Source organism: Hylaeus volcanicus, chromosome 5 (assembly GCF_026283585.1).
Source record: "Hylaeus volcanicus isolate JK05 chromosome 5, UHH_iyHylVolc1.0_haploid, whole genome shotgun sequence".
NCBI classification, from domain to species: domain Eukaryota; kingdom Metazoa; phylum Arthropoda; class Insecta; order Hymenoptera; family Colletidae; genus Hylaeus; species Hylaeus volcanicus.
Genome location: NC_071980.1, coordinates 10,107,480 through 10,130,729, shown reverse-complemented (window position 1 = coordinate 10,130,729; position 23,250 = coordinate 10,107,480). Strand labels below are relative to the sequence as shown.

The window sequence follows — 23,250 nt, the reverse complement described above, 5'->3', positions numbered from 1 at the left end:
TAACACAAGCAATTCTCTTTACATGTGCTTTGATCATACCAATTGCATACTTTAGATTCCGAAGCTAATAGTATCTAGACACGAATAAAAATCACTGCAAAATATTAAGTAAATGATGCAAGACACGTATCTTCATGCGTCCCATAACCGTACGTTAAATGTTTATTTTATTACATATTTATAGAAATACGTTCTAATTTATATATATAGGTTATTAAAATTAATCTATGTATAATTCTAAATCTGGATCAATTTCCGTAACAGTACTCTTCAATTCTATAATATTACAAACAGGATTTTCTCTCAAATCAAGGGACTTCAATTTGTGTCTTGTTAGTAATTGTGATATTTCCTCCAAATCTTTCAGTTTATTATTTCTCAATGACAAAACCTCGAGATTTTGTAGTGTAGGAAATTTCTGCAGACTTTCCAACTGATTACTCGACAATGATAATTTTGTACAGTTTTGCAGAAAAGACAACTGATGCATAGAGTTTGATAAAAAGTTTGCACCAAGATTTATTTCTTCAAAAAAACTAAGATATTCATTATTACTCAATGTTGTTAGATTTAATCCTGAAAGATCAATTTCTGATTTTATTTCCTGATCTCCTTCCATGTTCCATAAACTGTGCAATTTGTACTCGATAACATATTTACTTTCTGAAAAAAAAATTGTCATCATTCGATTTTCATAATAACGAGAATAAATAGCTTCGCTGTTAATTATACTTACGTAAATCTCTATAATAATTAGACCGAAGAGGATCGATATTAAGAAGAACATTCAAACTCGACAAAATATCATCGTGAAATTTTACGAAATCGATTTTTCTCATCAAATGTACACCAGTAAGAAGAGCCCATTTATTATCAGGTTCCAGTTCTGCGAGCTGCTTATAATTCATTAATTGTTCCATCAACTGGTCTTCGTTACAACAAGATTTACATTTCTTTTTTTTATAAATCCACTTTTGATTAAAATAGTGTAAAGGGTAACGGTGTCCGTTGATATCGATCTGGACTTCCTTTATTTCGTTGAATTGCTTTTCGAATTTTCCAAACCACAATTTAGAAAATTTTGTTTTTTGCCAAGATTTCCACGAAACATTCTCATTTTCATTGTTTATTCGCAAACATAACGATTCTATCGATACATTTTGGTTGATAAAAAGAATCACATTATTGTCGTTCAATAAAGCTTGAGAAAGAGAGGGAGATAATTCTTGAGTACTTAATAACCATCTTTGATAAAACCAGGCACTAGTATCGTTAGGGTCTGTAAATGTGGCGTTCATTACCAATTCCAGTTCTAAAAAAAAAAGAACAACAGTATAGACAACAGTACCTTTCATTGTATATTATAAAATTAATTGAAAACAAACTTAACATTTTTGTATAATAGTTGGTATGTAATAACAACATTACCATCTTTCTTTTTCTCATCAATACTCTGTTGCGTGTAATCGTTAAATATTTTTGATAAGAGTTGACTCCTGTAATGCCAGGAAGAATAATTAGAAAAATTATTTAGAATCTTTGAGGTAGAAAATTTAAATTCTTCTTCAGGAGAAATTTCTGCTTTTTGTACGACAAATGCTCTATGATTCCAGCAATGAACTAAAACAAAACAAAAAAAAATATACATTACTACTTTGGACATTAAAACCAAAAACATTAGTAATATCAATGACTTACAGTTCCTTTCATCGAAATCCAAGTACTTAGCACACAACATTAATTCTCTTTTCCAGTTAGGTTCATCCATACGATCCATGATCCATATTCTTTGATGCCATGCAGAATACGATTTAGGATTTAGTTTCAGACAGTTTTCGGTCAGCGTTAATTCACGCTGATATAATTCTTTCAAAACATCTTCGTTCCTGTTTCAGTAACATTTGTTTTACATTAAATTTTATATTTTTATGCTATACTATACTTTATCTTACTATATTTCAATATATCGTTAATGTTAGTTACCAGTCATTGTTTGTAAATGCCTCTCTGCGAATATTCCATAAAGTATAAATATCAGGATTTTCTAATAACAAACGCTCTGTAATCTTCATTAACTCATCATCATAAATTTGATCTTTTCTCTGTAATGTTTCAAACAAAATCATTATTTTATTACACCAGCTTACAGCATTAAAATCTTTATATGATATAAAAAAAGGATTACTTTTTGAAATACCATGCTCATGTTCACTTTATACTGTGCGAGTCGTTTAGCCCTTTCTTTCTTTTTCAGTGCCTCTTGTTCCGCACTCGTTCGAACCTTTACTCTGCCGTGCTACAAACCATATGTAATTTGTTATTTGGAGTAGCGAATGCAATTACGTGAAATGGAAGAAATATGTAATTACATAATTATATTTTAATAAAACTGAATCATTTTTAAATACACGATTGAAACAATTAAAATTGTTTATCTATCGTACACAAATAATATGTTTTGTTAAAATTCTATATAACATATTTATTTTTATTACCATTGCAAGTGATGTTTGTTATTCTTTAAAGAGAGAGGCCTTCTTAACCTTTAAACTGGTCGATTCTGAAACTCAGGTTTCTTATATACCGTTCCTAAGTATACTTCTCCACTTTATATATTTACGTGACTAATAAATTAATCTTAAATTAACTACTTAGTCGTAATATTTACGATAAAAACATGTACATATATACACAAATGTTTCGCATTTCATACTTAAACCGTTATCAACCCACAACGTTTTCCTTCATTATTTATTTTTCTCTCAACATCAATTAGTTACAATTACTCGATATAAATTTCTTTTATTTATATTTTCAACTTTCTTTCAACTGATCGAAGCAGTCACCTGGCATCTCACTCATGATCTATGACACGTAAAATGTAAATCATATCATCATACATACGGCTATGCGCAAAGTGCACTGATCATTATCGTGCATATTCTTCAATTTAAAAAAACAAACAATCCCTAGACTTTTCTTTCCATTTACTACATATAAATCATAATCGCTAATTATTATACATTAATTAAAGATTTTCGTGATCTACATATCTATATATGTATATATATTCATAATTATAATAAAGATATTTTGGATTTTATTTCACCCACAAATCGTAATTTTCTATTTTACGATCTATGACAAACATTGATAAATGTTGAATGTTTCGATACTGTGCTGATAATATTAGTTAAAAGCTATTAAATTTGTTTAATAACGCATTTATAAACATGAATGAAACATTCTGAAACTTTTCGACGTAAACGCTTGAACATAACCTCATATAACCTTTCGACAAATTTCGAACTGTTATGTCACTAAAGTGTTATGCTTACAAAAATATTTGTGTAACAACAACACGTTCTCTAACGTGATTAATTTATTTCAAAGTGTGCATGCAATAGTCAACGAGTCTTTACGATGTCTGTACTAATCAAATTATCGAAATTGCCAAAAAATTTCAAATCTTTCGATAATGTTTTTCAAATGTGCCCAAGACGAAATGAAAGTTTTTCGTCGGCTACTCGGCAGTCCTCGACAACAAAAACAATATTTAAGACAAGTTTATTGGGAATTTCTGTCGGAGTCCTTGTTACAGCAGGTTACTCGTGGTATTCGGATATACAGAAATCGAAAACTTATCATCTCGATGGAAAGGAATATAAAATCAAAGTGCTAAAAGAAAAACCATCGGTACCAGTTTCAAGACAGGTTTGCCGAATTCATTTATAATTTTATAATAGGATACAACGACTGTAAAAAGGAATAATTCAAATTCGTTAAACATAAAACTATAGAATTTTAATAATGTAATACGTTTTAAATCAGAAAGGTGTTTTATCGTATAACACGGTTGATTTAATAATTTATTCTTATTTTAGATAATTTCACCAACCGATTCGAGTGGATTAAAGCTGACCCTTTTTCAATATCAAACATGCCCCTTCTGTTGTAAGGTGAAGTATCCGTAATTAGTAGATTTGATAAAATAAAATTGATAAATAAAATATTCTAGGTCAGAGTTTTCTTGGATTACTATGGTCTATCTTACGATGTTGTGGAAGTAGATCCGGTATTACGTAAAGAGATATCATGGTCATCTTACAAAAAAGTACCAATACTTTTAACACAAGTAGAATCTGGCTATCAACCTCTAAACGATAGTTCAATGATCATATCGTTAATAGCATCGCATTTGAAAGACAAATCGCAAAAAGTTAACGAGTTAGTAGAATATTATCCGTATATAGCGATGCACGATGAAAAGAGCAAATTAAAACATGAAATTATGAACAAATATTTTTTAATGTATAAAGACACGTTGCCAGAAAATAAGAACCTGGATGACATCATGTAAGTTATCGCGATATTTATTATTTGTCTCTGGTTCCTTAAATTGAATTGCATTGAAAATGCTGAGAAAGAAAAAGTAACAAAATCTAATTAAATTTATTGTTGCAGAAACGAACGTAAATGGAGAAAGTGGGCGGACGATGAACTTGTCCATACACTCTCGCCGAATGTATACAGAACACTCGACGAAGCTTATAATACTTTCAACTGGTTTTCAGAAGTAAGTATTTACCAGAATTAAGTTTAATAACATTACGTGAGTTGTAAAGGTTTTGCTAGTATAAAACTGGTCTTCGAGGTATTGAAAGCATTTTAAGAATTAGAATGATAATTTCTTTGTCGATCAGGTTGGCAGATGGGAAGAATATTTTCCGACATGGGAACGATTAATAATGATAAATGTGGGCGCTATAGCTATGTGGATGATATCGAAACGTCTAAAACGGAGACACGATCTAAAAGATGATGTGCGCCAATCGCTCTACGACGAAGTTAACAAATGGTTACGTGCCATTAAGAAACGCGGTGGTAAATTTATGGGAGGCGAGAAGCCCAATTTATCAGATCTTGCTGTTTATGGAATTCTGAAAAGTATAGAAGGCTGTAATGCCTTTAAAGATGTTTTAAGTAACACAAAGCTCGAAACATGGTATAATGCTATGATGAAAGAAGTGGATGCACATTCTGGAAGCAAATACCTGGCTAATTGAACAATGTAAATATCAATTAATTTCTTTGAAATCAGTTAGTATTACTTAACTTATCTTCATTGAGATTATTACGTTTAAATGAATTGAATCTGCAATTATCGAATGTTATTTTTAACTTTTTAAACCGAAGTTTAAAGAAAAAAATAATTTATTATACTTCTGTAAAAAACTAGATATACAGCTGCATTTCACATTTTACATTTATATAGTACGTAGTATTCGTGAATATAAGTCAAACAAGAATAAAAGGAATATAAAAAATTATGTTTGTGTTTTGAATATTATCGAGGGTAATGCGAAAAAGATTATAAAAATCTTACGATTTGCACTAATATAATGTAAATATTGTTAAATAATAAGGATAAAAAAAACTGGGTAATTCAAAGCAGAGCGCAACAATCTTTTGAGAAGTGGTAAATGATCATTTTTACTTGGAATTTCATTGATTAATCATTACCGTATGGAACATAAATTACACATGCATCTAAAATACTGAACAAGGTGTTTGCCGGTACGTCAGCGAGAATCCTTTATTTTCAATTTCTCCTATTTCATCTCCATTTGTAACAACGTACATCACAAATGGTTTTGAAAATGCTAAAATAAGAAAACGTATGTACATAGTTAAAGATTCTTATTATCTTCTTGAAAATGAAATATTAACAATAATTTCAGAATAAAGTTCGGTTACACCTTAAAATGTACTTACACGTTTTCGTTACGAAACCATTACCACAGAATCGTTCTACACCAACTGGAATGCCATTTTGAAATGGATGTGGGATGATAACAAAATCTTTGGTACAATTTGTTCCTGCTTCTGCTGCGAATTCAGTACCTAGTTATCAGTTAGTAGTGTTATTATTAATTGTCACAAATAACCGACTAAGCATTGTATTTAATGTAATTTTTTAAATTACGTGTAATACGTGGTCATAAAAGTTACATTAGAGTTACACAAGACTTCGTTATGTAATATTTATTATTTAATCGTTTTACCTATTATAGTAGAGTCAAAAGAGCCTGTATCACCAGATACAGAAAATGAACTTGGAGTTGTTTGTGACCATTCAATGCCGCAATATCCTTGAGCCATTCTTACGCAAACACCATAATTTGTGTTTGCCATTTGACGAGTACCATATGTTGGCGCTACAACATTTATAATGAATTTTGTTATTTCTAAATTTTTTTTTATATTTACATTAATGACAGATAATTAAAATTAATTTTGTAATTTAATTTACCTCTTGGATTTTGTGTTGTACCGTAATTGAAACTTGTCACAGTATCTGAAACGCTAGTGAAATATTGTAAACATCCATTTGGAGCTGCAACAAAGATATAAGAAATGTGAGCATTTAATAAAAGGACATTATACAATAATTTATGTACCTCTATAGGTAGCATCGCAAGGTATTTGTTGAATTCTTATATTCCAACGACGTTCTGTAGAGTACTCGGAATTGGTATCGATTGATAACATAATTGGTGATCCACCATTAAAGTCTATGTAAACTGAAAAATGTAATAATACGTTAAATAATTTGAAAAAATTTATTTTAAAAATGGCGAACATTATAACATTTCGTTAAGAACATTATAACGTTCTTATTACCGTGTTGGTTTGCATTTTCTCCACAAATTCGAGGTACCGATGTCGATGATCCGGAAGCTAGGAAGAGATCGAAATCGCAAACTCCACTGGCGTTTGGCGAGGCAAGATTAAATTCCAAAAAATCCAAACGTAACTAGAACAAAAGGTTTAACGAGATTTCAACAGGTTTTGCTCTCTTGAGTTATAACTTTCTGTATGTAATAATAATAATATTAAATACACACCTGACATATGTTCGAATTACACCGATTAATTGTTATCGTACACCGTCCTGTTCCGTCGTAAGTCGTTGGATATTCAGGATTTGTAAAATATGTATTATTTACATTTGTAGTAGATCCGCATGTCTTTTGAACTGCAACACGTTAATTATAAATTAGTCATAATATCTTATTTTTTGTCAATGCGAGTAATAAAAAAAGTTATCGTTTTATTACTTGAAATTTTTGAGAAACCCAGTTGTTCGTTTACTTACAAACACAGCAAATGCCATGTCCACTTGCACAAGTACCAGATGCTGTTCCACCGTAATCACGACATTCTCTTCTAGTAAAACAAGTGCCGTTTAAGTTATTGCTAGCCAGGCATTGTGAATTTGCAAAACGGACAACACTGAATAGCGGGAAAACTGTTTGAAAATACTTTTAATAATTTCATTATAAAGTATATCATTGTTTGTTTAGCTCTTAAGTGGTATTTTCAAAGACATAATAATTACATTACTTGCTTTTATTATACGTATACTTCATTTTCCCATTTTATTTGTTAATACTTCAAATACAACGTTATTAATTTTTTTGTTTAAAAAGTACTCACATCTTGGCCTCATGTTTAAATGTTGGATTTCCATGGCATTACTATTAATCGGTTGGACGGTTTGACAGAAGGCGGTGCTTCCAAAAAGGAGAATCACTAGAGAGACTATGCACAACATCTTTTGAATTGCAACTGTTTGAAACAAGCTCGCTTCTTCTGACGGCTTTCGTTTAACGGTACTGAAGGAATCAGAACAATTAGCATGTATACAAAAGCCAGCATACGATTTGCTCATGTTTACATAACTGTATTATCAATACCTAACACGGAATAAGTTCAGTTAATAAGATATAATTTTATTATAACTTTTATGGATATGTACAATGAATACGTACATTGCTAATATGTAGTTCATATATTTGTCTGCATTGTACAGTTATATACAACAATAATATTACCCTCCTTCAGATTAAAATAATTATTACTCGATTAATGTATATTGTATATATAATTTTTATATGTACAACAATTTATTACAATACAAACAAAATTTAATTAATATCTATCTCTAATTAAAAGAATAATTTTAATCGGAAGATTTATTTAACGTTCTACAAAATGGACAGTGCCCGTATCGCAATAAAGCCAGTTCATAGTCATCCAAATGAAATAGCTGAAAACAATGATGGAAAATTATTATCATTCCTACAAAGTATGCTATTATTATGTTGCTATACAAGAAGCAAATGAGAATTTTATAAATTCTAAAGAGACGAACTGTAAATATGTATATCATGTACCATTTATTTATTAGAAAGTGTGAAATATTTTTCGTACCTTTAGACAAGATTTACAGAAAGTAATTTGTAGATCAGGTAAAAGATTTTTAAAATATCTCGTTTTAAATGGTTTTGGCCACTTTACGATTAATACAGTACACGGATCCATGCTCTTCAAAACACTTCTTCCCACAATTATAGTAGAAGTACTCGATTTTTCCTAGAACAACGCAATTAGTGAGTTGGAATTAAACAAAAAATTTGTATAATAAATATCGCGATGTATGAAAAATATATCGTATACCTCGTATTTCATTAAACGTGCAGTAAACATATCTACTTCGGAAGTAATGGTAAGCTGATCATTATCCGTCATACTGTCAGTTAATGATAACGATTCATTTATTAACTTTTCTGCTTCTTCATCCGAAATATCTTCCTCCAAATCAAATTCGACTAATGGCAGGATTTCTGAAATTATTTATTTTGAAATTAATTTTTTGAAGGGATCCGTACGCGCAATTAAATAACACTTACCAAACATTATAAAGGAATATTGAAATTTTAATCGACATTGCACGCAATGCCCTTGTTGATTATCTAGCGACAAGAGAGGATTAAAAGTTGAACACTTATAACAAAGTGGCATAAGTTCCTCGGGATCTCTGTAAGGGGAAGCTCGAGCTATCAAGTTTGAAGTTTCCAATTGACCAAGTTGACTTGCTGGAATTCTTGTTTTACGTAATTTCTCGAGTAATTGCATCGTCAATTTATTAGCACCAAGAAGGGAAGCTTGTTTTAACAAAGTATACATTATAATAAACCTCGAGACTCCTTCTATTTGCATATTATGAGTTTTCGTTAAAAGAAATCGCGAAATGTTGAAGAGCGCCTCTGGCATTAGCGACGTGAACGGCTCTTCCTAAAAAGTTATTATTGTTCTTATTGTAATTACAATTATAATTTGTTAAAAGAAGGTAATATATTAAAATTAAATTAAAGTAAAATAATATTTTATCAAGGTTTCCACTTACAACGTATTTGTGGACTTCGTGATAAGCATAATATATATCAGCCTTCTCGTAATACTGAGAAAACATTATTTGTAATTCGTCGGTGCTTCTGTTAAGGTTTAAACTAATTTGAGAAAGTAGCCAATAAAAATAGGAGGCATCGCGAAATCTTTTCTCGGTAACAGCATTTTTTGCCAACATTGTCAGTACCATTATAGATTCTTCTGATTGTCCAGCTATCTGAAACGCTAAAGACGAATGGTCAATTTATGAACAAATTAAACGGAAGAAATTTTGTTTAGTTACAAATGTGCACAAAGTGTGCTCACCTTCTTGCGCTTCGGAAAAATGGCCAGTCTCTGCTAACCATCTAGCATACGGTCCATATATCCTTGCTTTCAGTTTGGGATTTCTTTCAGCTAATTCAAAAGCCTCAGGCCAAGCTTGAGCATCCACTAAAACATCTGCTACATCAGGATCATCTCCCAAACGACCAAAAATTTCAGCTGCCCCATGGGTTGCACCTAATTTCTTTAACTTCTTAGCGATTACAGTTAGATTGTCTCTGTCTGATTTATCGAGTTGTCTGCCCACTTTTATTAACATATCGATCCAACCATACTCTGCAATTATGTTAATGGCACGATCTACATCGCCCGCTGAGAGAAACGTTTCCGCAGCAGCACGAGGTTCGCCGAGACTTTTGGCCCACTCTGCTCTTTTGCGAAGTAATATTGTGCGGTCCTAAATGAATGATCAAAACAAAGTTCGTATCATTATTTTAGGTCTTACAATATTGACGTTATACTGTATTTCTTGTAATATCGAGGCATAAATAAGTACGTCGCTAACCTGGCTGTTTCCGCTAACAATAAATTCTTGTGCAATGTCAAACATACGCAAATCGGAATACATGGTCAACGCGTGTTGCTGTAAACCAGCTTTTTGATAAAGTTTTGCAGCTTCTTTCAATTTTCCCATAGCAGCAGCAGCGGTAGCCATGCATGCTTCTCTTCCCCATTCGCCAGATTTTAATTTTTCTTCTACTTCGGATACAATTTCTATGTACCTTAGATTTTTAACTCTAGCAAAGGCAGAATATGCTATATTCAGTTCTAGATGTTCCAAAGCATTAGTGCCTAGAGCAAACCAATCTGAATCTGCTACCCCAAGACATGCTATATGATAAGCATGAGAAAAAAGACCAATGTCTAGGTATTGGTACATGAATAGAGATAATGGAACCTGTAAACATATGATAGTTAACTTATTAGTATACATAATATTGGTCCACTTACGACGGAATCATGAATATGGGTTTCGTTAAATTACCTCCACTGTAATAATACTAGATCCATTTAAACAGTAAACCTTCGATCCATTGTGACCCACGACGAACCCAGTAAATTTTTGTCTATATTCCGTGAAGTTTCCTACTTTAATTACCAAATACTCTCCACTTGAAAAGCACATTATATCCTCGAAGCTGCTGTTAAATGCTACACTGTTTACATCTTGGAATTCTTGAAGTTTTTCCTCTGCATACAAATCGAATATATAAAGGACTCCTTGGTCGCTGACAACTGCCAGCTTTTCTTTTAACGAACTAACATCGAGACATCTTACAGAACCTTCGATTTTTGTCAAGTGTGCTGGGAAGGGATTATCTAAATATATTTTTACTATATACCCTGTGTTCAAACCTAAAAAGGGATATGGAAAAAACATTTATTAATGAATTTTCTCATAGATTGACAAGGAATGGAGATATTTAATTTTCCATGCACTGGTAACCAATCAGATGGTCTGGATGTATGAACCTTTTCACGATACAAACCTGCAATTAAACATTCTTGACCAACTGGTCCACCAACAACTTTGATATAACTTATAAATCCATCGAGTATCCATTCTCTCTCTACGATTCCATTTAAAGATAAACTTTGTAATCTTCTTTCTGTACATAATATTAAGTTGTTTGCCGTGACAACTAATAAATTACAATTCAGAGCTTGATTCAATTTTTCACATATACGATAATGCATTCCATCATTGGAATTTGTTGGTTCATAAATTATCACGCGTTCTGATAATTGAACGGCTAATCTAGACTTATATACAGCAATGCGGGAAATCTGAAATTAAAATGATAATACTAGTAACGCGTTATTTCTCGTTATCCAGTATTACTGTTAGATTAATAACAGTACTTACCAAATCTTTACATTTGATTCGAACTTTTTCACCGGTAATCAAATTTTGTATTATTACATCGGTCATATTTTCCCTATACGCGTATCTATCTCCATACAGTCCATGTATAACGTTCCATGATAATTGTAAATATGTTATAGTACCATCCTGACAACCTAAGGCCTAAATTGCGAGGTGAAAAATTGTTTAATAAGTAATTATGTAACACACAATAAAAATTGAACTACTCGTATAAATAAGAATACATAGATTCTCACAATATGCGTAGAAGTTGGATGTACAGCACAACTCCAAACCCAAGAGGAAAATGTACCACCAACATTCATTAATTGTATTCCGTCATACGTCATTAATATACATTGTTTATTACTTCCTGAAATCAAAATGTATTGACCACCTGCAAAATTACACATCCTAAGAGGAATGAAATTTAATAATCTGTCTTTTCCAATTGGTTTCCCCGCGATCGAATAGAAAGATATAGTTCCATTCCATTCCGCGATACAGAGGACGTCTGTAGAATTTTCCCTGTGAATAATTCAGAAATTCAATATCGCAATATGTCGTATATTAGTTCTGTATGTAAGTAAGAACATATAACCATTGATGATTCCAAAGTAAACTCCATATTGGTACTTCGCTATGTCTATCTATACGTATCTGTTCTTCTCCATTCTAAAATTCAAAGTAATTTTAATTATATTGAATCACAGAAAAATTTTTAACTAATTATGTATGTATATTAAAGTAAAAACAAACCTTATTTCTAATGGAGACATAGCCAGTTGCCAATCCAATGGCTAAATATTGACCATCGCTTGTCCAAGCACAACAGTTCACTCTTCCTTTGGATTTATGTCTCACAACTGCTTTTTGTTCAGGAGACCAGAATGCTATGTCTGATAGAGAACAACTCAAAAGTTGATGCGATACAGGATTGAACTGCATAGCTTGAACAGCTTCATTGTGACTAATAGAAAATCATATTACAATAAATAATCCATTTCAATTAATTAAATTAAACTCCATAGTACTCTGTAGAAAAATATTTAACTTACGAATATTTGAGGATACCTTCCAGTCTTGATGTCCAAATAATGACACTTTTATCTGCACCTCCAGATGCAAATTTTTTACCATCTTTTGCATAACATACACAATAAACTATGTCCTTATGCCCTGCAAATTATAAATACAAATATGATATTCAATCCTCTAGGAGAAGATTAAACATATACTATTCGCTTTACCTTTTAATGGCTGAATCAAAGCTCCTTCAGTGGTCTCGTAAACCAAAACTTGCTGACCAGCAGCAATAACTAACTGAGTACCATCTGGATTAAAACATAAGTCGTATATACTGAAACAATGTTTAGAACCGTATTAATGAGAAGTCAATTAAATAAAATAATACAGTTAAAAAATCATTTTTAATTCAACGCTCAATCGTTGTTTTATAAAATTTGTAGTGATCAATTATAATATTGTTATTATAGAAAAGATTTGCTAAAATTACCACCATTCCGATTTGTCTTGAACCTTGTCAACCCATGCTGGCACAGTCTTCATTGTTTATATTTCAATAAAGAAACAATCTTTCAGTTCAATTTCAAGGTATTATTGACATTGTTTTTGTATGTACGTTTGTTTTCATGGTTTCCACGGAAACTATTAAAATGGCGGCTCGGACATAAAAAAAGAAAACATCGTATGCGATCATATGTAATATTTTATATTGGGTATTTTGTATGCAATAACAAAACTAAATCATAACGTAATAAAAAATATTGACTGACAAATACTTTTTTTATGTAGTATTTTGTATTATTTCATACCAGACAATAGAAAATAACGTAGTCTAAAGGTAAACAAGCAACAGTTGTTGCTTGTGACTACATTTTTCTTATCTAAAACATGGAAAAGTTTATTTCAGGAATTAAAAATTGAACAAATGCATTTCTCGACCTTACAATTAATGTTTATTGTAAACATATAATTAACATATACGTTAAATGTACTACACATATACATAATTTTGTACACATAGCTATTATACATATATATTTCCTTAGAATAATAATCTTTGGTATCAATTTTTGTAATGGAATGGTATTTTGAAAATGGAATATGGATTGTTATATTCGAAATAACAAAAAAAAAAAATGTACATTAGAAAATTTGTCCCACACCAATTATTATCTTTAAGAATTTTAATAATGGTGCGTACTACTATTTTTGCTACATATTATCAGATTCTGATATAAGTGGGAAGTTTTGCGTATCTATAAGAAGCTCTTCGTTATTTGATTTTTCCTCGGGTTCAAATTCATCTACGTCTTCTCCGTCGGCTATTGTCTGAGGTCCGGTAGATTTATATTGAAATGCAGAATGCGACAAGTCAACTTCTACGGGAAACAATGTCACGGCAGATAATAAATCTCTCGCGTTAGAATAATATTTTCCTAAGCCGGATGCAAATTTTTGCAATTGCCACACGACATCTTGAACATGTTTATTATCTAACAACTCGAGTTTTACGAGTACATCTGATCGAAGTTTTGCAAATTTTGCGCGAGCTTCTTGTCGACATCTTAAAACCAAACGATACTCGTAATTGCCCGTTTCCATTCGATCGAGAGGTTCTTGTAGCGCCGCGTAACTTTGTTCCTCGTCGTCCAATTCTTTTACTTTTAAACAATACGAAAGGTACTCGAATTTTGCATCGGCATATTTGCTGATAGTTAACCGAGTATCTGGAATAGCTTTGTGAAGATACGTGCCTAAATCGTTTAATATGGGTTTTAAAGCTTTTAGCATCGTTACACCAAACTTTTCCATTTGCCTGTGCTGTTCACCAAATTGTCTGAAAGCTTCGCTAGCTCGTGGCTGTGGTTCTCTTACTCCTATCGCGGCAAACGCATCTCCGAATACTGAAACGTGTACCAATGTTAAGTAATTTAATTTCAGTTGTTACAATCTATAGAAATTCAGAATCACAACAAATTTACTAACGTACCTTTGTACATTTGCGTTAAGTCGAAAAATGCATGTAGAGTAGATTGAGCATGAGAAACAAGACCTCTATATAAATTTTCTGTACGCTGCAATGCCATTAACCTTTGTACGAGTGCATCGTTACAGAGAATAGCACGCGATAAACCGAGCGCATCGGCTGTTGCACTTCCCATTCCTTCTACTAGTCTATGTTTCACCTGGAATTCAATTTTTTAGTTAGAGAGAGCATTATTAAACAAATATATGACTACGTATGTGTAATATAAACCTTTTTTAAAGCTATATCAAGAGTACGACCCTGTTTGGGATCGGCGTGTAGTTTATTATAATTGATGCTGACTTGAGAGTCACAAGATTGGATCATTTTTGCAACTTCTACTTTTGTCTTTCCTCTAACCGACGATCCATTTACCGCTACAAGTTCATCTCCTGATTGCAAAGTGCCGTCTATAGCCGCAGGCGTGTTATCAAAAATTTGTAAAATATACAAGCAAGGACACAACGGTGCTCCGCCTCCGATGCTTATGCCTATAAGATTACTGCTGTCTTTTTGTATTACAACGTTGCCCGAAGTAATCGTCATACCCCTGCATAAAGCAATACAATAAAAGAAACATATAAAACGTTACCGAATTCAATATCTATTTTGGATAATAACTGTACATTTTTTAGATAAATACATAACAAATGTAATAGACACATCTATAAGAATTATGTAGCAAAAAAAAAAACTAATATGCTGCTTCATGCATAGAGTTACATACCGTTAGCTATAAATTATTTCTACAAAATAAACTTTTCTCTAAATATAAATAGTTCAATACTGGTAGTAAATAAGTATAATAAATATAAGGTACTGTTGATAATTTATACTTGTTAATTAAGTAATGGTAAAACTTGAATACACATATAAATGTTACATAAATATTCAAGAAATTCTCACCAGACCGTCTAACAATAACTACATGTTTATAGATATTATAATAAAAAATACTATATTATGTAACTACATCATATAATATACCATAATTGTATTAAACATCGGTATGAGTTTAATGACAAGCACATCATCATCATCATCATCATCATCAAAACTTACATAGCAGTGCCAAGTAGATGATGAAGAGACTGATCTTGAGCGACCAGTTCTACATCTGGTCTATATCTCGTGATAATAAACCAAAAAACAAATGTGAAATATATCAAATTTGTAAGAAAAAAGAACTTAAATAAAACGTAGAATAGTGAACACAACAATGCATACATGCGATCCTCCCTCATAGCGAATTGTGATTGGGCATTAGCTGATGGTACAGTGGTTAATAGTAAAAAGTCATTTTCCTGATCGTTAGATTCACTCAAAGTAACGTTATCTGGAGGTAAAAGTGTTTGATCCTTCAAACTACTCCACCGCACCGTGGCAAACAGACATGCATGTTGCAAGAAGAGAGAAGCACATTTAAATTGAAGTTGTAACACAGATCAGTAAGAAATGAAAAAGTTTTATGAAACGAACATCTTATCCTCCTCGAAGAAGAAATCGTCATCGTAATCCATGCTTACACTGTAATCTGCAATATAATAAACTTTATACCATCGCGTGTATATATATAGCTTTGTTAATAAACAAACAAATAAATTTAGTAAAGGTAGAAGGAGTCGTGCTCTTAATGACATTCTGTTAGAGCATTTAGAGTAAATATTTTTTCAATGATAACATTATGAATGAAATACGTTGTACCTGTTTATATTATTTAAAGAGGAGAATATATTAAGGTTATCTGTCAAAGGAACTTTTGAAAAGTGACAGTGACAATTGGTGACAATTCTACATAAATTCTAATAGCCAGTTCTAATGAACGACCAATAGAAACAATTCTTTAACTCATTCAGTTCTTATGTATACACGTATGAACTTTGACTATTTCATATAATTTCAAATTATTTATTGTTTTATTAAAGATTATACAATAGCGATAACGCAAAGATAGTTGTCCAATGACATTCTGTCGCCGTAACTTTATTTATCGAAGTTTTGTTTCGTCAACAGAATCAAGCATAATAAATAATACATTATTATCTTTCGATTCGTTCTAATTTTGCTCAATTATTCGAGATTTATTCGACGAGTAGTTAAAGCTATCAAGTTGGTAGCATTAAATTATTCGTGGTCGTTCGTTACTATTTCATGCCAACCAAACGTTGATGTTCCACGTTGTAGAATTGACGACTACGCCGCTGAGCTTCCACGTCGCAAACAGCAATGGTAGGCTCTAGTATTATGCCGAAACGTGTAGTCCGGTGTCGATTGTGAAGTGAGTGGTTTGAAGTGAAATAAATTCCTATTCATAACAGAATAGTTAGTTTAAAAATAACGCAACAAAATGAAGAAATTTAGCATTTTTTTATTGTTACTCGTTTCGCCGATTATTCTCACTGTGAACAGAGGTAATGTGAAATATAGAGTGTTATTGGAAATACACTTTTCAGTTTATAGTTTATATTCGTGCTATGTGTATACGATACGCCTTGACACGAATAAATTTTCATTTATCGTTCTCGATGGTTTTTCAGCTGATGTATGTATAATTTTTATCGAAAGAAAACTACAACCTTTATGTGTAGTTTCGTTTAAATTGAAAATAAAGTTTCGAGTAGTTAACAACAAACTTCTGTTGAAAAACATATTGTTCAAAAGAACTTTTTGATATTCACGTTATTAATTATGAGTTTAATATAATTAATAAGTTTCGAGTCTAACGTAGTCAACTTTGTTGAACGATATATGAATTACATGTTTATTTTGTTGCTCGATTAGGACGAATTATATATATATTTTGTATTACAGTTCATGCTCAAGAAGATGAAAATATAGACGACATAGTGGATGTAGAAGGAGAAGAAAATTCTGTAATAACGGATGAAGAACCTGAAGAAGAGACAACTAATGCATCACCTGATGCTGATACTACTATATTGTTTACTAAACCTATTTACAATGGATTATCAACGTTGGGTATATATATAATTCTCCTTTGATTATAGTGTATTTTGTTTATTTGTAATTTTAATAGTTAATTCGTATTTTTTAGAGTTACCAGCTGGGAACTTAGTCGAATTACTTGTTGGTTTCACCAATAAAGGTGAATCTGATTTTGTTCTTGAATCGTTAGATGCATCTTTTCGTTATGCAATGGATTTTAACTTTTATATTCAGAACTTTTCAACTGTTGCATATAACAAGATTGTGAAGCCAAAACATGAGGCAACTTTGGCATATACGTTTCTTCCATCAGAGAACCTTGCCGGAAGGCCCTTTGGTTTCAATATTAATCTGAATTACAGAGACAGTGTATGTATCAAATATTATTTGATATTTTCTAACGTTAATTCAAAACATTAATAACGTATATTTCTTTATAGAATGGCATCAACTTCAGCGAGGCTGTTTATAATGAAACAGTACAGATTATAGAATTAGACGATGGTCTCGATGGAGAAACTGTTTTTCTGTATGTATTCCTCGCTGCATGTGTAATATTAACGCTCGTAGGAGGGCAACAGCTTCTGTCGTCTCTGGGCCGCAAATCTCGATCTTCTACTACCCGTAAAATACCTATGGAAATGGGTACATCCAATCCTAACAATGTAGATTACGATTGGTTGCCAAAAGAAACTTTGAATAGAATTAGTAAGTATTGTATTATGTTTTAAATGTAACACAACAATAATTACTATACTATTATTAGACTTCTCAGAACATTCACAAATACATTTTGCTTTTCTCAATGTTTCGATACTTGTACGAAATTTTTGTCAGAGAAAAATTGTAATCGAATTAAAGAATAATTTAATATTTTTATTACATTAATTATAGTCTCTCCATTGAAAAAAAAAGAAATTAAATTTGCGAATGTTCTGGAAAGTGATGTAATAACATTGTTCTCCGCTCGTTATCAATGATACTACAAAACAACTAGATATTTGTTCATGTTTAATAATTAAATATAATATTTTCACAGATAAGTCTCCAAGAACTCCAAAACAGAGTCCTAGACAACGAAGAGCTAAACGAACAGGTGATTCCGATGACTGAATTATGTTAATACACGTGTATATATATTATTTAAAGTGGATAGGTAGGAAGAACGATTTCATGTTTGTAACAATTTTTACTAGAAAATTGTTGAATCCATTTGTCAATGATAAACCAAGCAGAGAACAAAGATCCCGCAACTACCTGCTTCAAATTTTTCAGACAACAATTTTACATTATTGCTCATAATGAAAAATTATAAAATAGATTTTATAATTTGCGAATAATATTATTAAACAATGTCATAATATCGCAACGAAAGGGTACGAGTTAACGAGAAGTTTTAATTCCCCGCGATTGAAACTATCGTGCTATTATTATGCGATCAACTTGCAACTATTATTTCATTTGATATTCTTTTTCCAAATTAATATTCTATGATTTGACATTCGACTGTAATTAAAATATTTCACTTGAAAATTTACGCATCATATAAATTTGTCACGAATGACATTAAATGTCTTAATTCTCTATCATTAAGAACAAGATAAATTTATACATACATATTGTAATCAAATTCAAATGATCATGTTCATTACTTGTAACAATTTGCAAAAAGATGTACTTTCAATAAATCACAATTTTGTACAAAATATTTCTGTTTTTCTTGTTTATATAATGTAACAAAAATAAAATAGGACTATCGATTTATCTAAATAAGAAGTGTCTTATTATAAAAGTCTTGAGTATATAAGATAAAGTAAAAATGTTGTTATATAAACATCTTATACGTTTCTACTCTGAATTATATTTAAATTTTTAAAAAAATTTATATATTTCAGAAGGTAGACTGGAGAAAGTGCGCTGTTTCTGGTTCACCTTCTTTAAATTTGCCGGTATTCTGCATGTAAACAAATTTTAGTAAACAGTCAGTTGGTAGGAGACGCCACGAACATGTTTTCAAGCACTAAATGTAGACAATCCTTGTTTTCAATTATTAAAAAATTTAATTGGAAACATTTGCTGTTGAAAAACACTTTTATATTATCTTCATTGTTTAACTTGAAAACACTTTGTATATAGCAACAAACAATCACAACAAATGATTCGGTCCAAAATATCGATATTGACGTGATTGTTTGTTTTGTAAACAAAGATGTTTTCTCATTTCATTTATAAATCTCAAAATTTTCCGTTACTTACGAACGTTGGTCTTTCATTGAGAAATGTAATAATTTTTGTCAAGAAATTAATTTTTTATATCGAGTAATTATATGATTATTTGTTCAACATGCCAAATTTCGTGGCAACGCGCAGTTTTCAAACTTCGTTGAAGATCGAGTCGTTGTTCTTTGTCAGATACACCTGGATATATCTGTTAATTTTTGTAATAAATAACCGAGATAGTGGTTACATTGATTAGTTCTTAATAAAACGGAACAATATTAAAAGAGAATCACTTTCATATTGTTATTGTCGTGTTAATATTAATACAATAATTCGTAGCGTCTGTTCACGTGCATCAAGACAACCGGCATGCCGCCAAAACGTGGTCGAGGTTCAAAGGTTATACATTTGTGTCATTTATTATTTCTGTATATCCTTTCTTTAGTTTATAATACAACAATGCAGCATCAAGATATGCAATTTTACAGATCGATAATTTTATTATTTTTATTGAAATAAAGAATACATTATTAACTAATTCAAAGTGCCCGGATATCAAAGTCCTTTGTTAAAGATATGTATTTTGATTCCATTCGAAAACTAGGCAAACTCTACAGAAACCAAAAATGAAAAACAAAGTAAGGCGTCGAAAGCACAAGAAGTGTCTGGTAAAAAATCTAAACGTGCTAGAAATGATAATGAAGAACCTGCACCGAAGCGTGCCAAGACAGAGCCAAAGCAGATGATGAATAAAGTAGATACGAATTGGGATGAAATCGACTTTGGATGTGAGAAATTAAATGCGGAAGGAAATAAGTATAATTTAAAAATTTCTAGCTGGAATGTTTCTGGAATAAGAGCAGTTATTAAAGTACGAATACTACATTATTTTATTATCCGATTTTTGTTATGGAATTTCATAATATTTTATTGTTATGTTTACTTAGAAAAGTGGAATTGAATATATTGAAAAAGAAGATGCTGATATAGTTGCACTGCAAGAAACTAAATGCAATAAAGATAAATTACCAGAAGAAATTAAGTTGAGCGGATATCACCGTTATTTTCTTGACAGTAAGAATGTTTAGTATTTGTCATGCTTGAATTTATATTAATAAAAATTAAAATTAATCGTGTGGCATGTATAGGTAAAAAATCTGGCTACTGTGGTCTTGCCTTATATTCAAAAGAGAAACCAATTGATGTAAAATATGGTCTAGATGATCCTGAATTTGATGATGAAGGCAGGCTAATTATGGCAGAATACCCCAAGTTTTATCTACTTAATGTTTGTAAGTTATTATTTAATACCGATAGATTTAATATTACAGTTCTATTGTACCAAAGTTTATTACTAGACTGCGGATGTTTATGCATTTATAAGAAATTTGAATGTGCAAGAAACTACAAAATGCAAACAATATGCAAAAATATAAAAAAGATTGAAAGTAAAGTTCATGTTATAATATTTGCAGAATAAAATAAATTCCTATTTAGGTTCAATTTTTGTAGGCATCTTTGCGAAGGTTTTTTTTTGCATAAAGATCCGCAGTCTATTTAATACAATTCTTGAAATATAACAATTTTGCAGATGTTCCCAATGCTGGCCAAAAGTTGGTAACATTACCAAAAAGATTACAGTGGAATGAGGTTTTCAAGAATTATATTAAAGAGCTGGATGAAAAGAAACCAGTCATTATTTGTGGTGATATGAATGTTGCACATCAAGAAATAGGTAATACTATCTCAAAATATTGTGTAATATGATTTTATTGTAAACGTAATTTCATGAAAATTTATAGGCTATTTTATGTATTCTTTATTTCTATGATGTACAGATCTCACAAATCCTAAGACAAATACAAAAAATGCTGGATTTACCAAAGAGGAACGAGAAGGTATGACAGACTTCTTAGCTGCAGGATTTGTAGATACATTTAGAGCTTTGTATCCTGAGAAAACTGGTGCTTATACATTTTGGTCATATTTTGCTAATGCGCGTACTAAGAACATAGGATGGTGAGTATACAAACAGCTATTCAATCTACTATACGAATCTTTATATTACAATAGATCTTTTTACACAGGAGATTGGATTATTTTTTGGTATCTGAACGAATTAAAGATCAAGTTTGTGATAATGTTATTAGAGACAAGGTATACGGTAGTGATCACTGTCCAATTGTTCTTTACATTAATATATAAGAAAAAAATTTCGTGTGCTTGAATTATAATCATTGTACTTAATATATTTTGTTTTTTGAGAATAAAATTATTTATAGAATATCTTATTTATATGCAAGAAACTTATTAGATTTAATATATACATTTGTCGATATTAAGATGTTATTTATCTTTAATTAATCCAAATATTAACCCCTTGCGCTCGAGGCATTTTTCTATAGAATGAAATCAAGCCCATTTTTATAATAAATTTCTGTAAAACCAAAAACTCTCCTTCGAAAAGAAACATCTAAAAACATTCACGACTCAATGTATATTATTTCCATTAATAATTAGCTGTATCTTGATATAAGTAATTTTGAAATTGTACGTTCAAAAATCACTTTTAAATTACATATGTTGCCCTAGCGGCTCCACTCGAGCGCAAAGGGTTACCTATAAGCAATACGTTGACATTATGGAGCACACGGAATTTGAAAGATTTCCGTCATTTCAAAAATTGTAATTTTTGAAACGACGAAAATCCTTCGAACTGCTTGTGCACATTCCCTAACTTATGTAGCTTGAATAGAAATAGAAACGAATAAGATATTTATATAAGACATTGTTTATTACGTCTTATATAGTATCGACTTTTATAATAATAATGATAATAATAGCATCAATATGCGTTGATTCTAATTCCAAGTTTCCATATTTTCATTTACTTGTAAACGAGAAAGATTGCAGCCATTAGCTCATATTACTTGGTATGGAATTAATAATGTCATCTGACCCTTAGTGGCGATGTGCAGTTAGCAATTACATACTTCAAATAATATAGAGGGTCCAGGTCTCACCACGTGGAGGTTACTGCATATGGAGACCCAAAAAAATTGAGTGGCCAAGACAAAAACCACATCCTAGCCACCTTTATCCTTAATCTAAATGTTTTGTGTGTGTGTGTGTTGTGTGACCCCCCCCCCTTCCCGGCCGGGGATGTATTAAAAAAAATTAAAACAAAAAAATTGACACCAAGACTTAACCTGACGACGATTTCTGAAACATACAATGTATACTTTATATGACAGTGTTTTTATTGTCAAATAGTCCATTCGGAATTTGGTTCAGTCACCTGCAACAGAAGAAACGTATATTATTCTCTATTCTTCAAAAATATAAACAAAAATCCATTGGAGGTCTTCTTTTTTTGTTCTTGGCCTAACTATAAATACAAAGTTACTTCAAAACGGACGAGATGTATCAGACGCGACACTAATAGCAAACGCGATTCATTATTATTCGCAAGACTACCCTGAAAGAAAACGCGAAAGACTTTATTCAAAAGCAAGACTCTAAATCATAACAAATCGGATGGGATCAATATTCATTTACTTAAACGCAACTCTAATAGCACTCGCGG

At 31.2% G+C, this 23,250-nt stretch overlaps 7 protein-coding genes across 15 annotated transcripts; 3 read left to right on the top strand and 4 right to left on the bottom strand.

Moving 5' to 3' along the window:
- Positions 1 to 131: 131 nt before the first annotated feature.
- On the bottom strand, positions 132 to 2,884 carry LOC128877181 (geranylgeranyl transferase type-2 subunit alpha). 3 transcript variants are annotated; one of them, XM_054124274.1, is made up of 8 exons: positions 2,734 to 2,884; positions 2,496 to 2,560; positions 2,186 to 2,296; positions 1,984 to 2,102; positions 1,699 to 1,886; positions 1,429 to 1,620; positions 737 to 1,312; positions 132 to 663 (listed from the first exon to the last, which is right to left on the bottom strand). In XM_054124274.1, the coding sequence occupies exons 2-8, from the start codon at positions 2,496 to 2,498 to the stop codon at positions 221 to 223; spliced, it is 1,632 nt and encodes a 543-aa protein (XP_053980249.1). In that variant the 5' UTR covers positions 2,499 to 2,560; positions 2,734 to 2,884; the 3' UTR covers positions 132 to 220. The 3 variants fall into 3 exon arrangements, with proteins under 3 accessions (XP_053980249.1, XP_053980247.1, XP_053980246.1); XM_054124272.1 differs by having other exon boundaries at positions 2,714 to 2,875; XM_054124271.1 differs by having other exon boundaries at positions 2,496 to 2,624; positions 2,714 to 2,874.
- A 236-nt stretch (positions 2,885 to 3,120) lies between these two features.
- LOC128877185 (prostaglandin E synthase 2) lies at positions 3,121 to 5,507 on the top strand. The gene is made up of 5 exons (XM_054124280.1): positions 3,121 to 3,714; positions 3,885 to 3,959; positions 4,019 to 4,356; positions 4,465 to 4,576; positions 4,704 to 5,507. Exons 1-5 carry the CDS (start codon positions 3,424 to 3,426, stop codon positions 5,064 to 5,066), a joined length of 1,179 nt encoding a protein of 392 aa, XP_053980255.1. The 5' UTR covers positions 3,121 to 3,423; the 3' UTR covers positions 5,067 to 5,507.
- A 13-nt stretch (positions 5,508 to 5,520) lies between these two features.
- On the bottom strand, positions 5,521 to 7,968 carry LOC128877184 (uncharacterized). The gene is made up of 10 exons (XM_054124279.1): positions 7,836 to 7,968; positions 7,501 to 7,760; positions 7,160 to 7,312; positions 6,909 to 7,039; positions 6,685 to 6,817; positions 6,462 to 6,584; positions 6,314 to 6,397; positions 6,066 to 6,218; positions 5,776 to 5,904; positions 5,521 to 5,663 (listed from the first exon to the last, which is right to left on the bottom strand). Exons 2-10 carry the CDS (start codon positions 7,733 to 7,735, stop codon positions 5,551 to 5,553), a joined length of 1,254 nt encoding a protein of 417 aa, XP_053980254.1. The 5' UTR covers positions 7,736 to 7,760; positions 7,836 to 7,968; the 3' UTR covers positions 5,521 to 5,550.
- A 39-nt stretch (positions 7,969 to 8,007) lies between these two features.
- Positions 8,008 to 13,171, bottom strand: LOC128877179 (intraflagellar transport protein 122 homolog). Of its 2 annotated transcripts, none has more exons than XM_054124268.1 (16): positions 12,963 to 13,171; positions 12,697 to 12,806; positions 12,505 to 12,625; positions 12,206 to 12,416; positions 12,048 to 12,121; positions 11,704 to 11,974; positions 11,447 to 11,608; positions 11,070 to 11,367; positions 10,565 to 10,935; positions 10,085 to 10,477; positions 9,562 to 9,976; positions 9,254 to 9,480; positions 8,757 to 9,141; positions 8,524 to 8,690; positions 8,278 to 8,439; positions 8,008 to 8,113 (listed from the first exon to the last, which is right to left on the bottom strand). In XM_054124268.1, the coding sequence occupies exons 1-16, from the start codon at positions 13,013 to 13,015 to the stop codon at positions 8,027 to 8,029; spliced, it is 3,507 nt and encodes a 1,168-aa protein (XP_053980243.1). In that variant the 5' UTR covers positions 13,016 to 13,171; the 3' UTR covers positions 8,008 to 8,026. The 2 variants fall into 2 exon arrangements, with proteins under 2 accessions (XP_053980243.1, XP_053980244.1); XM_054124269.1 differs by having other exon boundaries at positions 12,966 to 13,171.
- A 237-nt stretch (positions 13,172 to 13,408) lies between these two features.
- On the bottom strand, positions 13,409 to 16,432 carry LOC128876835 (PRKCA-binding protein). 6 transcript variants are annotated; one of them, XM_054123551.1, is made up of 7 exons: positions 16,203 to 16,432; positions 15,978 to 16,032; positions 15,726 to 15,863; positions 15,561 to 15,620; positions 14,730 to 15,048; positions 14,463 to 14,658; positions 13,409 to 14,376 (listed from the first exon to the last, which is right to left on the bottom strand). In XM_054123551.1, exons 2-7 carry the CDS (start codon positions 16,016 to 16,018, stop codon positions 13,685 to 13,687), a joined length of 1,446 nt encoding a protein of 481 aa, XP_053979526.1. In that variant the 5' UTR covers positions 16,019 to 16,032; positions 16,203 to 16,432; the 3' UTR covers positions 13,409 to 13,684. The 6 variants fall into 6 exon arrangements, with proteins under 6 accessions (XP_053979526.1, XP_053979524.1, XP_053979527.1 ...); XM_054123549.1 differs by having other exon boundaries at positions 15,561 to 15,863; XM_054123552.1 differs by lacking the exon at positions 15,561 to 15,620.
- Positions 16,433 to 16,705: 273 nt separating this feature from the next.
- LOC128876837 (translocon-associated protein subunit alpha) lies at positions 16,706 to 19,163 on the top strand. Its single transcript, XM_054123556.1, has 5 exons — positions 16,706 to 16,909; positions 17,310 to 17,477; positions 17,554 to 17,813; positions 17,885 to 18,152; positions 18,484 to 19,163. Exons 1-5 carry the CDS (start codon positions 16,846 to 16,848, stop codon positions 18,555 to 18,557), a joined length of 834 nt encoding a protein of 277 aa, XP_053979531.1. The 5' UTR covers positions 16,706 to 16,845; the 3' UTR covers positions 18,558 to 19,163.
- A 306-nt stretch (positions 19,164 to 19,469) lies between these two features.
- LOC128876250 (exodeoxyribonuclease-like) lies at positions 19,470 to 21,955 on the top strand. The gene is made up of 8 exons (XM_054122436.1): positions 19,470 to 19,725; positions 20,004 to 20,063; positions 20,269 to 20,535; positions 20,612 to 20,738; positions 20,813 to 20,956; positions 21,256 to 21,399; positions 21,503 to 21,683; positions 21,752 to 21,955. The coding sequence occupies exons 1-8, from the start codon at positions 19,654 to 19,656 to the stop codon at positions 21,867 to 21,869; spliced, it is 1,113 nt and encodes a 370-aa protein (XP_053978411.1). The 5' UTR covers positions 19,470 to 19,653; the 3' UTR covers positions 21,870 to 21,955.
- The last annotated feature ends 1,295 nt before the right edge of the window (positions 21,956 to 23,250 follow it).